At 48.6% G+C, this 13,417-nt stretch overlaps 1 protein-coding gene across 2 annotated transcripts in view; it reads left to right on the plus strand.

Annotated features, from left to right (window-relative positions):
- Positions 1 to 2,666: 2,666 nt before the first annotated feature.
- LOC122205305 (neutrophil gelatinase-associated lipocalin-like) overlaps positions 2,667 to 13,417 on the plus strand; it is a 38,188-nt gene continuing 27,437 nt past the window's right edge. The window contains exons 1-7 of one of the 2 annotated variants that reach the window (XM_042913578.1): positions 2,669 to 2,908; positions 3,428 to 3,564; positions 4,962 to 5,041; positions 5,185 to 5,304; positions 5,522 to 5,623; positions 6,325 to 6,355; positions 6,529 to 6,665. In XM_042913578.1, the coding sequence (XP_042769512.1) occupies positions 2,771 to 2,908; positions 3,428 to 3,564; positions 4,962 to 5,041; positions 5,185 to 5,304; positions 5,522 to 5,623; positions 6,325 to 6,344 (597 nt within the window). In that variant the 5' untranslated portion in view covers positions 2,669 to 2,770 and the 3' untranslated portion in view covers positions 6,345 to 6,355; positions 6,529 to 6,665. Of the gene's footprint in view, positions 2,909 to 3,427; positions 3,565 to 4,961; positions 5,042 to 5,184; positions 5,305 to 5,521; positions 5,624 to 6,324; positions 6,356 to 6,528; positions 6,666 to 13,417 lie in introns of those variants that run through there. The other variant, XM_042913579.1, reaches the window with a different exon arrangement.

A 13,417-nucleotide genomic window follows, 5' to 3' on the forward strand; every position in this document is an offset into this window, starting at 1 on the left:
TTCTAAGGTCAAGGAGAGGAGCAGGGGTGGAGTTCACGGAACTGTAAGTGGAGATGACGGGGGTGGGGGGTGGCCACTGGTGCCTTCGAGGGCACTTGGGCTTTGATGGCAACATCATACCCCAAAGCTTTGCTCATTCTCACTTCCTGCCTTCATCACCCTGACAGGCCTGAGGGGGCAGGGATCCCTTGCGGGCCTTTCTGGCTTCAGGGAGGTGGAAGCCATCCCCTACTCACCACCTCAGTACCCCCGGAGTCCCTTCCCTCGGGGCGCACTACCCAAAGGCCATGCTAGGGGAGCTGGTTCCTCCGTAGCAGGTGGAAGAGCCCCTGAGATCCCCGGGAGTGTCATCTGAGGCCAGTGAGCCCTCAGGACAGCCTCAGGTCAGGCATTCTGTCAGTGCTGGCCCTCTTGGTGACATCTAGGAGACACTGCCCAGGGTGTGAGACCCATCGTTACCTCCATGGACAGCCAAGCCCCCATGAGGAAACTGTTTCCCTCCAGGACAAAGCTGGGATCAGCCACGGCGAGAACACTTCTGGGGAGCCCCTGGGCTCCATAGCCAAAGACTATGGCCGGAGATGGCAGGTGACCTCTCAGTGACCTCTCAAGGATGAGGCTGAGTCGTAGCACTCACTGTGACCCAAGGTTCCCGGTGTCCAGAGCAGCAGGGAGAGCCCCCCTTGGGGCCCCAGCCCCTCACCCCTTTTCACATAGTGAGGATGCACGTCCCCCATTGTCCTCCCAGGATGGAACTGGGACTGGAGCCTCAGAGCTCTGCTCTGTCAAGCTGTCCCATTTATGGCCGGCATGCCCAGCTTGGGGATTCTGTCCACTGGGCCCACAGGAGGGACCAAGTCCCTTAGGAGCCAGGTGAGGTCTGGGTTCACCCTACCAATGAGGCATGGAGATGGGGAGGGGCTGACTCAAGATGGGAATGGTGGGACTTTGAACCTGACAGCCAAGAAACAATTCTTGAGACATCTTTGGTGCACAAAAGGTGATTTTATTAAAGCACAGAGACAAGATTCTAGGGCAGAAAGAGCTGCATGGGGTTGTGAAGAGAGACTGGTTAGATACCATGGGGTTGGGGAGATCAAGTCAAGAGAAGTTTCTAAAGGGATTTTCCTATGGTCAAGAGACAGTAGGGAATTCCTGGAGAAATATTATACTCCATATTTGCCTCAAGAATTTGTCAATGGGCTACAGATCATAAAGTAATTATCTCTCATTTCCTTCTTTAAAAAAATTTTTTTTAATATTTATTGTTGAGAGAGAGAGATGGAGTGAGAGCAGGGGAGGAACAGAGAGAGAGAGGGAGACGCAGAATCTGAATAAGGCTCTAGGCTCCAAGCTGTCAGCACAGAGCCCGATGCGGGGCTTGAACACATGAACCATGAGATCATGACCTGAGCTGATGTCGGCGGCTCAACCGACTGAGCCACCCAGGTGCCCCAGTCTCCCATTTCCTTCTTGCCTTTGTTCCCCGTATAACTATGGAGAGGAGGGTGATGTTCAGGGTCCAGGAAACTGAGTATAGGTTTCTGGAAATTAGGCTACTGATAAGATTCCCTTTGGGGCGCCTGGGTGGCTCAGTCGGTTGAGCGTCCGACTTCGGCTCAGGTCACGATCTCGCGGTCCGTGAGTTCGAGCCCCGCGTCGGGCTCTGGGCCGATGGCTCAGAGCCTGGAGCCTGCTTCCGATTCTGTGTCTCCCTCTCTCTCTGCCCCTCCCCCGTTCATGCTGTGTCTCTCTCTGTCTCAAAAATAAATAAAAAACATTAAAAAAAAAAATTAAAAAAAAAAAAAAAAAAAAAAAAAGATTCCCTTTTTCTCCTAATTTACCAGAACATAGGTAAACTGATGGAGGACTGTGATTTCTATCACTTAACCATTTGATTTCTTTCCTTTCCTTTGATCTTGGGCAGCCAGGAGTGCCTGACGAATGTCACACAGATCCCACCTGGGATGAGAGAGGCATCCTATCATGTGCTTTGCCCTTGGCTTGCCTTATGCTCCCTCATCAGGAACACTCCCCAGCAGGCCTTTGGTTGTGGGGTCAGGGAAAGGGTGTCTCACCTTGTGCCAGGGCCTGGGGTGGGTCCCTGGGAGGGCCAGGAACTGGGCAGGGTACACTCTGAACAGCACAGGGTACACTCTGTCCGTCCCTACCAGGAATGTCCTCTTTCACCTCCCTTCCCTTCCCTTCCCTTCCCTTCCCTTCCCTTCCCTTCCCTTCCCTTCCCTTCTCTTCCTTTCCCTTTCAAGACCCACAAAGCAGCATGGCTCTGTTGATGTGAGCATTCTCTGCTTTGATCAGGTGCAGGAAGGGGACCCCACTGCACTTACGCCATCCTACCCTTGGGCCAGAGCAGAGAGGCTCCTGGCAGTCAGAGATGACAGTTGGTCCAGATCGGAGACCCCTGACCACACACAGTGCTATCCAGGGGGAAGAGAGTGTAGAAGGACTCACTGTCCCTGCCACAGATGTGGAGATATGGGGAAAGCCCCCTCCCTACCTCCCAGACCTTCCTGCCCCTCATCTTGCATAATCCTGACCTGGGGAAAAGAGCAGAGAGCTTGCCAAAAGTTTAAGCATGATTTGCGGGCAATTGCCTCACCCTTCCTGGATTTGGCAAAGGATAAGTTGCTCCACCCTGGGGTAACCATTGCCCAGCAGGACCATAAAAGGGGCCCTCCGGAAGCCTCCTCACTCACCTCCTCTTTCAGCTGATATCCAGAGTGGTGCCAGCTTCCTTGGTCCTGAATTCATGGCCCTAGGTCTCCTATGCCTGAGCCTTGTCCTGCTGGGGGCCCTGCAGACCCAGGCCCAGGACTCCACCCCAAACTTGATCCCAGCCCCGCCTCTGCTCAGGGTCCCTCTGCAGCCTGACTTCCAGGATGAGCTGGTAAGAGGCCTGGGGAGTGGGAGGCAGCTGCAGGGAAGCTCCAGGAAGAGTGTGAACAGAGGGGAGGAGAGGCAGGATGGGCTCAGGCTTTAGCTCAGTCTACCCTCGGGTCCCCTGATGGAAGGCACACCCCATGCCCCCATCCACACCCAACCTTGCTGACAAGAGGGTCAGCTGAGCAGACTCCCCAGGTCCACACTCTCTTCCAAAATCCCTGCAGTCCTTGCAAGGTGGGAAAACCTTCAGGCCCTCTACATGATGAGGAAACTGAGGCTCAGGGAAGCCAGCTGGCCACTTGCCAAGGGTCACCTTCTCCCTGACACACTCAGGGCTCCCTCCTGGCCTAATGGCTCCTGCTGGCTTCATCAGCACAGCCTGTATGGCCAGCCTGGGTCCCAGCAGCCCAGCTAGAGGGGCTTCTGGTTCTGGGCCAGGCTGCCTAGAGGTGCCTGCAGGGATGGAGCAGGAGGGCCCCCTGGGGCTGCTCCTGGCTCTGCCTATCATCAGCCCCCATTGTAGTTCCAGGGGAAATGGTACGTCGTAGGACTGGCAGGGAACGCATTTAATAAAGAAGAAAACAGCCAGTTCAAGATGTATGCCACCACCTATGAGCTGAATGAAGACAACAGCTACAGTGTCACCTCCACCCTGCTCCGGTAAGAGCCACCACCTCCTATGGGAATATGGGGGGCCTAGAGGGCTGCCATGGGGGTCCAGGAGTCAGACTGATGTCATAGCCAAGGGGTGACCAAAGCTGAAAGATGATAATTCATCCTACCGCTGGGCAATCGGTCCCTGTATTTATTCCTTCTTTCATTCACTGGATCAACATTTCTCAGTCACTTCAGCACAGACAGAAGACAGTCCTGGGAATGGACACAGACCGTCATCAGGAAACAAGACAAAGAGAACAGGGTGTCCTAGAATGGGAGGAGGGTCACTGGATCCAGCCTGGGATCCCACCTAGGGCTTTGTCAAGAGCATCCAGGGAGGTGGTCTGTGGGATGGGCCTTGAGGAACCAACCTGCGTCAGAAGGAGGCCTGGGACCTTCGTGGCAGGACTGCTGGACTGGTCAGAGAGAGCCACTTCTTCAAGAAACAGCAAGCCATTGCATGGCTGCCCTGAGCAGGAGCTGATGAGCAGTATGGAGGGGGCGGTGAACACAGTGGCAGGGGCCTCAGGTACTGGTGAGGAGTGGGTGTGGCTGTATCAGGGAGAAGAATGATGGTGTGCAGCCCAGGAGGCTGATCAGTCATAGGTGGGAGATGACCAGAGTGGGGGCAGATTAGGACCTAGAGAGGGGAGGCAAGGCTTACCCAGCTCCTCTGGGTTTCTGGCTCTGGCACTTGGGGATGGGGCTAGAGCATTGGTCATGGAAGGAGCAGAAGGACAGGTGTGGGGAGATCGGCTCTGGGTTCCCAGGGGACCAGATGGGATGCCGCTGAGAGGTCAGGGTTGGCCCAACAGCTAAGGGAGTCTTTGGCATCCAGCAGACTGGAGCCTCTGTTGATTCCCGCAGGAGAGGTTATAGCAGGAAGCCACAAGATAGGCATAGGGGACAGGGGACCCCTGGGTGGCTCAGTTGGGTAAGCCTCTGACTTTGTCTCAGGTCATGATCTCACAGTTTTGAGTTTGAGCCCCGTGTAGGGCTCTGTGCTGACAGCTCACAGCCTGGAGCCTGCTTTGCATTCTGTGTCTCCCTCTTTCCCCCCTCCCCCACTCAGGCTCTCTCTCTTTCTCTCTCTCTCTCTTTCTCTGTCTCAAAAATTAATGAACATTTAAAAAGTTAAAAAAAAATAGGAGACAAATACCTTGTGGTAAGGGGACAGTGTAGAGGAAAGTCCACCAAGGGAAACAGCCTCAAAGATGGAAGGACAGCAGGTGCAGAGGGAGAGTCTGAGCACCTCAGGTGGCTCAGGGCAGAGTAGGCAGGGACAGGCAGGGATGGGCTCAGCGGGGAAGAGAGAGGCCCATCTGAGGGGTGGCGTGCGGGCCTCCTGCTGTGGCAGGGTGGGGTGTCACCCTCTTACCCACACACCTCTTGTTCCACAGGAACCAGCGCTGTGACCGCTGGATCAGAACTTTCCTCCCAAGTTTCCAGCCAGGCCAATTCAACCTGGGCAACATCGAGCGTGAGTCCTGAATGGAGTGGGTCTCCGGGGGCAAGGACCTCACTGCCCCTCCACACAGATGCCAAACAGTGGAGGCAGGGGAGGAAGCAATAGCTCCCTCTCCCTGGCCAGGGTGGGCTGATCCCTCACTGTCCCCCATGCAGGTTACCCTGGAATCCAGAGTTACACTGTACGAGTGGTGGCCACAGACTACAACCAGGTTGCCACGGTGTTCTTCAAGAAAGTTTACAAAAACCGGGAGTTCTTCAAGATCACCCTCTATGGTGGGTCTTACCCCCTGGGACCCGGCTCTTGTTCGTGCTGGGGGAGAAGAGGCCCACGACACCCAGCCCCCAAGGTCCCCTTCACTCTGAGCCCTGGGAGGCGGGAGAGAGGTCTTTCCACAGACCCCTCAGGAGGGAGGGGTCTGAGGCATCATTCACGGGTTCCACAATATTCATGAAACTTTCACCAGCCACTCACCAGCCATCTTGGCCACAGGGAGGACCAAGGAGCTGACCCAGGAGCTGAAGGAAAACTTCATCAGCTTCGCCAAATCCCTGGGCCTCACTGATGACCACATCATCTTCCCAATCCCCATCGGTAATCACCAGCTGGGGAGAGAAGGGCACATGGGGTCTGTCCAGGCCTGATGTTGCCTTACTAGGGAATGGGGGAGAGGAGGGAGGCAGAGCCCTTCTGTGGTCACTGGAGCTCCAGGAGCCACTTTGGGTTCAAGAAGACCCTGTCACACCCATGGTTCTTGTTCCCAAGTTTCCTCCTTCACAATAGCTCAGTCCTGCCCACATGAGTATTACACATCTGGGGCCAAGCTTCCCCAGTCTCCTTGCCTGGCCATTTCTCCCTCTTCCTCCTCCCTGCCTGGCCTGTTTGTCCTGGGCCACCTCCCCTTTTGCCCTGGGGCTGGCTCACCATTGACTTGGCAGGCGCCCTTGTCCTCTGGCAGCCTGGTCTGGGCAGGTGCCTCCCCAAGGCTGAGGGTCTGTCAGGACTCAAAGGGAAACAGGCAGAAGGCTTGGGTGCCCAATCAGGACCATGGCTGGGCCTCATCTGCCTCCTTTGGAGAATGGGTGTCACCCAGGTCTGCTTGTCTTCAGGCCTCTCCCCGAGTCCCTGCCTCATCATCCAGCCCTCTGCTGTACCGTCTATGAAGGGAAGGCCCAGAACTTCTGTGGCTAGACCAGGCTGAGTCCCAGGGTATCCCAGGGGCAGTGCAGGGGCCCTGGAGCTCAGGGACCCCCCACACATACCCCTGTCCATACTGACCCTTCTGTCCCCCACAGATCAGTGCATCGATGAGTGAGCAAGTGTGCAGTAAGTATGGCTGCAGAGGGGGCTGATGGGAGCCAGGGTGCAGCTGGGGGGTGGTCCCAGGTCTGCCTTTGTCCCACCTGCCCAGCACTGCTGCCCTCTCTATTCCCTTGACTCCCTCTCAGGTGCCCCCTGGCTCTGTTTACTCCATTGACCTCCCTCCAATCTCTGTCCAGGGCACCACCTAGCTGTCCCCACCAGCCTGGATGCTACTGAGAGATGTGGAGACCCTTCTCACTGCACAGCTCACCATCTGCTCCCCAGGCTGTCTTGCTCATGGAACCCCTCCTTGTTTGCTAAATAAACATGTGTTGCCTAGTCCCTAGTCTGTGCTCTTTGACCTCTGGGCCCTCTGAGAGGGAAAAGAACAAAGCAAAGGCTCCTATTAGCATCACTCCCAAGAAATGTGGTTTCCAGAAAGGGATTGAGGCCACAGAAGCAGAGTCCAGCTCTGACTGAACCCTTCTAGCTCCCAACTCCAGGCCCAGCCCCAGACCAGCAGGAGTGGTCACTTGCCCCTGCCTTGTAGCACACTGCTGGGGCACAACTCACACCCATGTTCAGGCACCTGCAACAGGTCCAGTGGCAGAGGCCCAGGCAGGGCCAGGCAGCTGGGGAGAGTTGGGGGGCCGAGGTGATCTCACCACCACTTAACCAGTGATGGAGGGTGATACGGGTGGGGTGATGGAAGGGTCTGGAGCCAAGGGCCAAGAAAGAATTCTCGAAGATGTACTTGGGTCAAAAATGTGATTTTATTAAAGCACAGGGACAGGACCCATGGACAGAAAGAGCTGGACTTGGGTTGTGAAGAGTGACTGGTTATGTTATGGCCTTGGAGGAGGTAAAGTCAAGGGAAGTTTTAAAGGAGATTTTCGATGCTAAGGAAGATGTACAGAATACTGGAGGCCTAGCTATTGCCAAGCTAAGGTATTTTTCTCTCTAGCAAACATCAACATTAAGACAGGGAGTTCCTTGAGAAATGTTCTTCTCTGCCAGCCTCAAGTATCTATCAATGGGCTGCAGGGTATCAGGATATTTAATGTTACCTGCCATTTCCTTCTTGCCTTTCTTCCCCATATTACTATGAGGGGTGATGTGGGGGCTCCAGGAAACTGAGTCTATAGGTTTCTGGAGATTAGGCTATTGATAAGATTGCCTTTTTCTTCTAACTTACTAAGATATTTATAAACTGATGGAGACTCATGTCCTGCATGACTGGGATCTCTATCAGTTAACCATTTGTTTTCTTTCCTTTCCTTTGATCTTGGGAAGCCAGGAGTGTCTGAGGCATGTCACACACATCTCACCTGGGGTGGGGGGAGGGGTAATACTAGCTTGTACTTTGCCCTCAGCTTGCCTTATTCTTCCTCGTCATATCACCCCTAAACAATTTTGACCCTTACATCTTTAAGGTTGTTGAAGGGGAAGGTCTCATCTTCTGTAGCTTCTTCCTGTTCAGTAGGGGAGTAGAGATGTCCCTACCTATGAGTCAATATTGATCAGTTGGGGAACATGTAGGAAGTTACAGAAGGCAGAGACAGCTGGATCCAAAATGGACAATGAGTATGAATCTCCTTTAGTAGAAAGGATCATCTGTTGGCTTGAAGTTATTGTAGTGATGGAGTCTTGTCACCAGGCAGAGAGACAGGGGAGAAAACAGCCAAATGTAATTAGAATAACAAGAAAGAGCGGCCCGAATAAAAGTCTTTTGGTAACTGATGAAAATCCTTAAGTCCAGGAGTTTAACCAATCATGAAAGGAAAGTGAGGAATTGTTTAAAGCACCAATTTGAGTATTCAGGTCAGTTAGAATCCAGAAATATTTGTATGGTAATCTAGCATGTATACTGATGATGTTTTGGGGTTTTTCTGTGTGGTGGTTTGGAGCCAATGGACAAGAAATATTCCTGGAAGACGTTTTGTGCAAAAAGGTGATTTTATTAAAGCGTGGGGACAGGACATAGGGGCAGGAAGAGCTGCACTGGGGTTGTGATGGGTAACTGACTATATACCCTCAGGCGGAGAGGGGGTCAGGGATAGAGTAAGTCTCTAAGGTATTTTGGAAGCAAAGTTTCCAGGACCTTGAGGGGCTAGCTGTTGCTAGGGAAACACCATTATTACTGTTGAATAAAACCTCAGTCGAGAGACCCTTCAGATGCATATTGTGGGATCATAAACTTGGAGGATGATTGCCAGCATATACCTTGGGGCAGTTGAGATAAAGGAAGTAGATTTACAGGATCCTGGAGGTTGGGATACTGTTAAGCTAAGGTTCTCTTTGCCCCTAGCAAAGTGTCATTAATGAGGCAGCTGAGATCCCAGAGGAAGGTTACTCTGCTGGTTTAAAGGACTTGCCAATAGTTTCCTACATCACCATGGCAAGCATTTAAATGCCTTTCCTTTGTTCTTGGGTAGTCAGGAGTGTGTGAGAAATATGTCAGATATTCCACCTGGGGGAGGGGAGATATGCCAGCCTGTTTTGCCCTCATTTTGCTCCACGCTCCTCAATCATCTCTCCTCTGAACAATTTTGACCCTTATATCTTTAAGGTTGTTGAAGGAAGAAGGTGTCACCTTCTGTAACTTCTTCCTGATGAGTAGGGGCATACAGTTGTCCCCATCTATAGGTCAATATTGGCCCGTCAGAGAACAAAAAGGGAAATTAAGGTGAGGCAGGTGAATCCAAGATGGATAACATGTATGAACATCCTTGAGTAGAAAGGATCATCTCTTGGCTTGAAGTTATTGTAGTTATGGAATCTGGCACCAGGCAGACAGACGTGGGAGAAAACAGTAAAACCAAGTACAATAACTAGCAAGATTAGCTCAAATGAAAAGTCCTTTGGGATCTAACCAAAATCCTTCGGTCCAAGAGTTTAACTCATCACTAAAGGAAAGAGAAGGGTTATTTAATACACCAGTGTGAGTGTCATGATAGTTAGAAATCCAGAAATATTTTTGAGGTACTCCAGAATGTATATACAGTGTTTTGTTGTTATGAGAGTTTAAGTTCCACCTTGTGCAACACTTAAAACATCTAATGCCATTCTGTTTTGTAGAAGTGTTTTATGCATTTGAGTTATTTTATTTTATTTTAAATTTTTTTTACATTTATTTATTTTTGAGAGACAGAGAGAGACAGAGCACAAGTGGGGAAGGGGCAGAGATAGAAGGAGACACACAATCCAAAGCAGGCTCCAGGCTGTCAGCACAGAGCATGATGTGGGGCTTGAACTCACAAACCGTGAGATCATGACCTGAGACGAAGTCGGATGCTTAACCAACTGAGCCACCCAGGTGCCCCTTGAGTTATTTTAGTATTTAGTAATATAATGGTATTTTGAGAGTCATTTAATTCTTTAACTGTGTAACAGGTGATGTATAGCCATCATATTGACTCTGTTTTGTTTAGTAACCAATCAGGTAATTAAAAAGAGGTACTTTTATAGAAAAAAGAAAAATACAGGTTAATTATTAGAGCAGATTAAAAGCCCAGTGTCTTCCAGTGCTGCCGGTGAGATTTTTTAGACATTAGGCTTGAAGCATCCTCAGATGCTTCTGGGAACAGGCAGCAGGAATCACATTGGTCTTTTGACTTGTATCTCAAATGTCTGTGGTGATCCTTTTGAATGGCCCATTGTAAGAAGGAATTGTTAGTAGAAATTGGGAAAAGAGGATGAAAAAGAAAGGTACAACCATCCTAAGAGAAGTTGGAGGTCTTCCACAGGTTCACAGGAATAAGAAGGCATATTAGTTTGCTCATTGAATTCCTGGGAAGGGGGCACAGGTTTTATTTTAGATATAGGAGCCCATGAAGTGTGCCCCTCTAACTTTATTGCAGTGGGAGTTCGTAATATGACCCAGTAGGGGCTCTTCCAGTTTGAAGTTAAACCCACTGTTGTATTAGACTTTCAATCCTTTAAATAAACCAGGTGTTTTGGGTTTATATGGTGTGGGTTTCTAGCAACCATTAGATCAGGTTTAGGAAAGATATTTTTTGCATATTCATTTAGAGATTTAGGAATTGCACATACATTTGAACAGTTCCAGCATTTACCCAAGCAGTATCACCTAAGATTTACCATTATTTAACAGGGCTTCCACTTAACATACCAAATAAAAAGTCCTCATTGGTCAAAAAGACTTTTTTACAATTTAAATCCTGGGAAGTTTGTTAAACCTTACAAAGTATAGAGCACATCTGAAATGGGGTTGAGATCATTACAAATCTTAAAGCTTTAAATTATGTATTTAACCAAGATGGCATTAAGAGATTCCAAAGGCAAATATGTAGGGTTATATACTTGTCAGCAAAAGTTAACCTCCTTTAACAGTGAGAAATCTTAACTAAGTGATTAAAGACCTGATAAGGGCATAAGGTAAAGCTGTGGTTTTCCCAGCAGACAAAAGAGAATACAATCCTTTGTATACATGCATACATATATATGTATATTTTTTTCTTTGTATCAAGAGATAAACAATCCAAAAAACTTTGTTTTTTGAACAGAGAGAAAAGCAGAATTTCAACCTTATACCAGTGTACTTTAAAAAATCCATTCTGCAACATAGTCTGTCCTAATCACACATAAAATTCCTTTCCAAAGATTTCCCTTCATGAACCTTCTACGACTTTCCTTTGCATTCAAATTTTATCCCAAGCCATTTTTCTCCAAACCAGTCTCATTTAGGACAAAGTTACTTTCTTTTACCTGCAACAAAAAATATATATTTCCATTCCTTCTTTTTTACACATTCATACTTTTTTACATATAGAGTTGCTTTCCTTATTTCCATCAGTCTTAATTACATTTAGCAGAATTTTGACTCTTAGCAACCTTGGTCTCCAGCTGAGACTAAGTAGTAACCATTTGTAAACTGTTACACCAGAATCCTTTAGATGGAAAATTAATGAATCAATTAAGCATAAACCATGTTTTCCAATAGACCCAAATGTTCTTAGTTTCTCTGCAATAAGAAGTCAAAAGCAGAAACCTATATTCAGCAATCAATGCTTTAGCACTCCATTCTATTTGGAAAAGACCTAGATATCCAGTGAATTCAATCCCATTTATTCAAGTGTCAGATTACCAAAGACATTGAAAGCTGTCTTAACAATTATCTATGAAAACTTTGAGATAAACAAAATTAACCATTATTTTAAGTCATCTTGTTGCTAACACATTGCAACAGAGACAACATGAGCTTATTTGGCCTTTAGGAAATCTTGGCAGAATAAAAGTTTCGTATTTGATGCCAATAACTCTAAATACATGTCTATCTTAGTTAAACTAACAAATTTAAATAATATTAAACACCGAATATGTTCCACCTGCGTTCACTTAAAGGCCAGTTTGTTCCCCATTGTCACTTTTTTACCTAGGACAGCAGTAGGGGAATCTGAAGTGGGTGATCCAAGGGGGTGCTCATCCCTCCTTGACATCGAGGTGAGAGGATGGTATAGAAGGCAGTTATGTAGGTCACACGGAAGGTGATGCAGAAATAGGAGGAGGGAGAAGGGAAGGCAGAAAAGGTGAAGTGCCAGAAGGCAGAGAAAGAGGATTCCCAGTTCTAAACCTTGTCAGCTGGGAAAGAGGAGATCCCATTTTTTTTTTCTGTCTTTTTGTTTGTTTGATTTCCACCAAAGTTGAAATAGGGAGTCTATGTCTTGCTAGAGAAGTTGGGGGATTTCCTTGAAACAAAGTGAGAAGGGCAGCTGCTTGAGAATATTCTTTAAAGTCCCCAACCCGAGGTAGACTAACCACAGTTGATTTCAATTATAGACGATAACTCAGGAAATGAATGAGTGAGAGGCCCCCACATCTATTAGGAGGAGGAACAGAGAAGCAGTCAGCATCCTCCTTTGTTGTGGATGGCCTGTTTCCTCTAGCAACCGAATTCCATCAGGAGGAGGACTGTTAGGACATCCACAATGTCAGGAGGGAGTTTACTAGCCGAACACATTTGGGCAAATACATTCAATCCGGCCTTTGGCAAATACATTCAGGCCTTTCAATCCGGGTCCTGACTTAGAGCTGTGAAGGCCTGGACCTTGGGTACTTCCATCCATTGACCTTGTTTCCTGCAGAAGAAATTTAGCTGCTAGATCCTACAAGACCACACAATGTTACAGGACATCAGTCCTTTCCTAAATTTTGCAATCCAAATTGCTTCTAGTGGGTTGAAAGACATCCCAAGGGAGAGTCCTTGGGGACTGAGGACAAGCTCCTGTCCTCCTAGAGATAGAAAAGTAGAGAAGATCCATTACCACAAAAAAATGCCCCCCAAACTCCCACGTGGTGTCCTCTGCAGAGGATATATCAGAGGTTCCTGAGGTGTCATAGTGACCCGAGGCGTACCTTTAACCAAATCGCTATTGTCACCGACCAAATACTAAGGGCATCTGTAGGAGGGATGCTAGTACCCCCCTCCCCCGCTTTCCCATTGTATCCTAGGCTACAAATAGGAGCCAGCAGATGGACCTACTTTGCCTTGCTGAGAAGGCTGAAGAAACCACCGTTTTTAACCCATGGAAAACACTGGAAAAGTTTTACAAGGGAGAATTGCCCAATTTTCTATTTAAGTAGTAGTTAGTAGAGGACATTGACCAAAAACAATGAAGACAGAAACTGATCATGTTCCATGTGACATTCCAACACATAGAGCCTTTACAGCCAACTTCCTAGGAAATGGTCCCCAGTTGGGTTTTAATTCAATCAGGTACTGTTTTCAACAGTAACGGGGGAGGTCCCATAGCCAGAAACAGCTAGACCAGGGATGTGGAAGGGATCACGTTATACTAATGAGGAGGAAACCTCACATGCTAGTCACTTAGGTGGCTGTTCCGTGCCCAAGGCAGACAACAATATATAATGACAGGAAGAAAGAGAGGGCCCAAGTTTCTGGGTATTTTTATTATTCTAGCCTGGGGACTCACTTCCAGCCAAAAGGCAGGCCTTCTTCTCCCCATAGAGTAGCCATGGGCTAGAGGAGTGCAGACTGAGCAATGGACAGGAAAGTGTTCCAATAACACCATACTCCTTGAAAAGCCCCAGAAATAAACGTAAAGG

This window comes from Panthera leo, chromosome D4, assembly GCF_018350215.1.
Source record: "Panthera leo isolate Ple1 chromosome D4, P.leo_Ple1_pat1.1, whole genome shotgun sequence".
NCBI lineage: Eukaryota > Metazoa > Chordata > Mammalia > Carnivora > Felidae > Panthera > Panthera leo.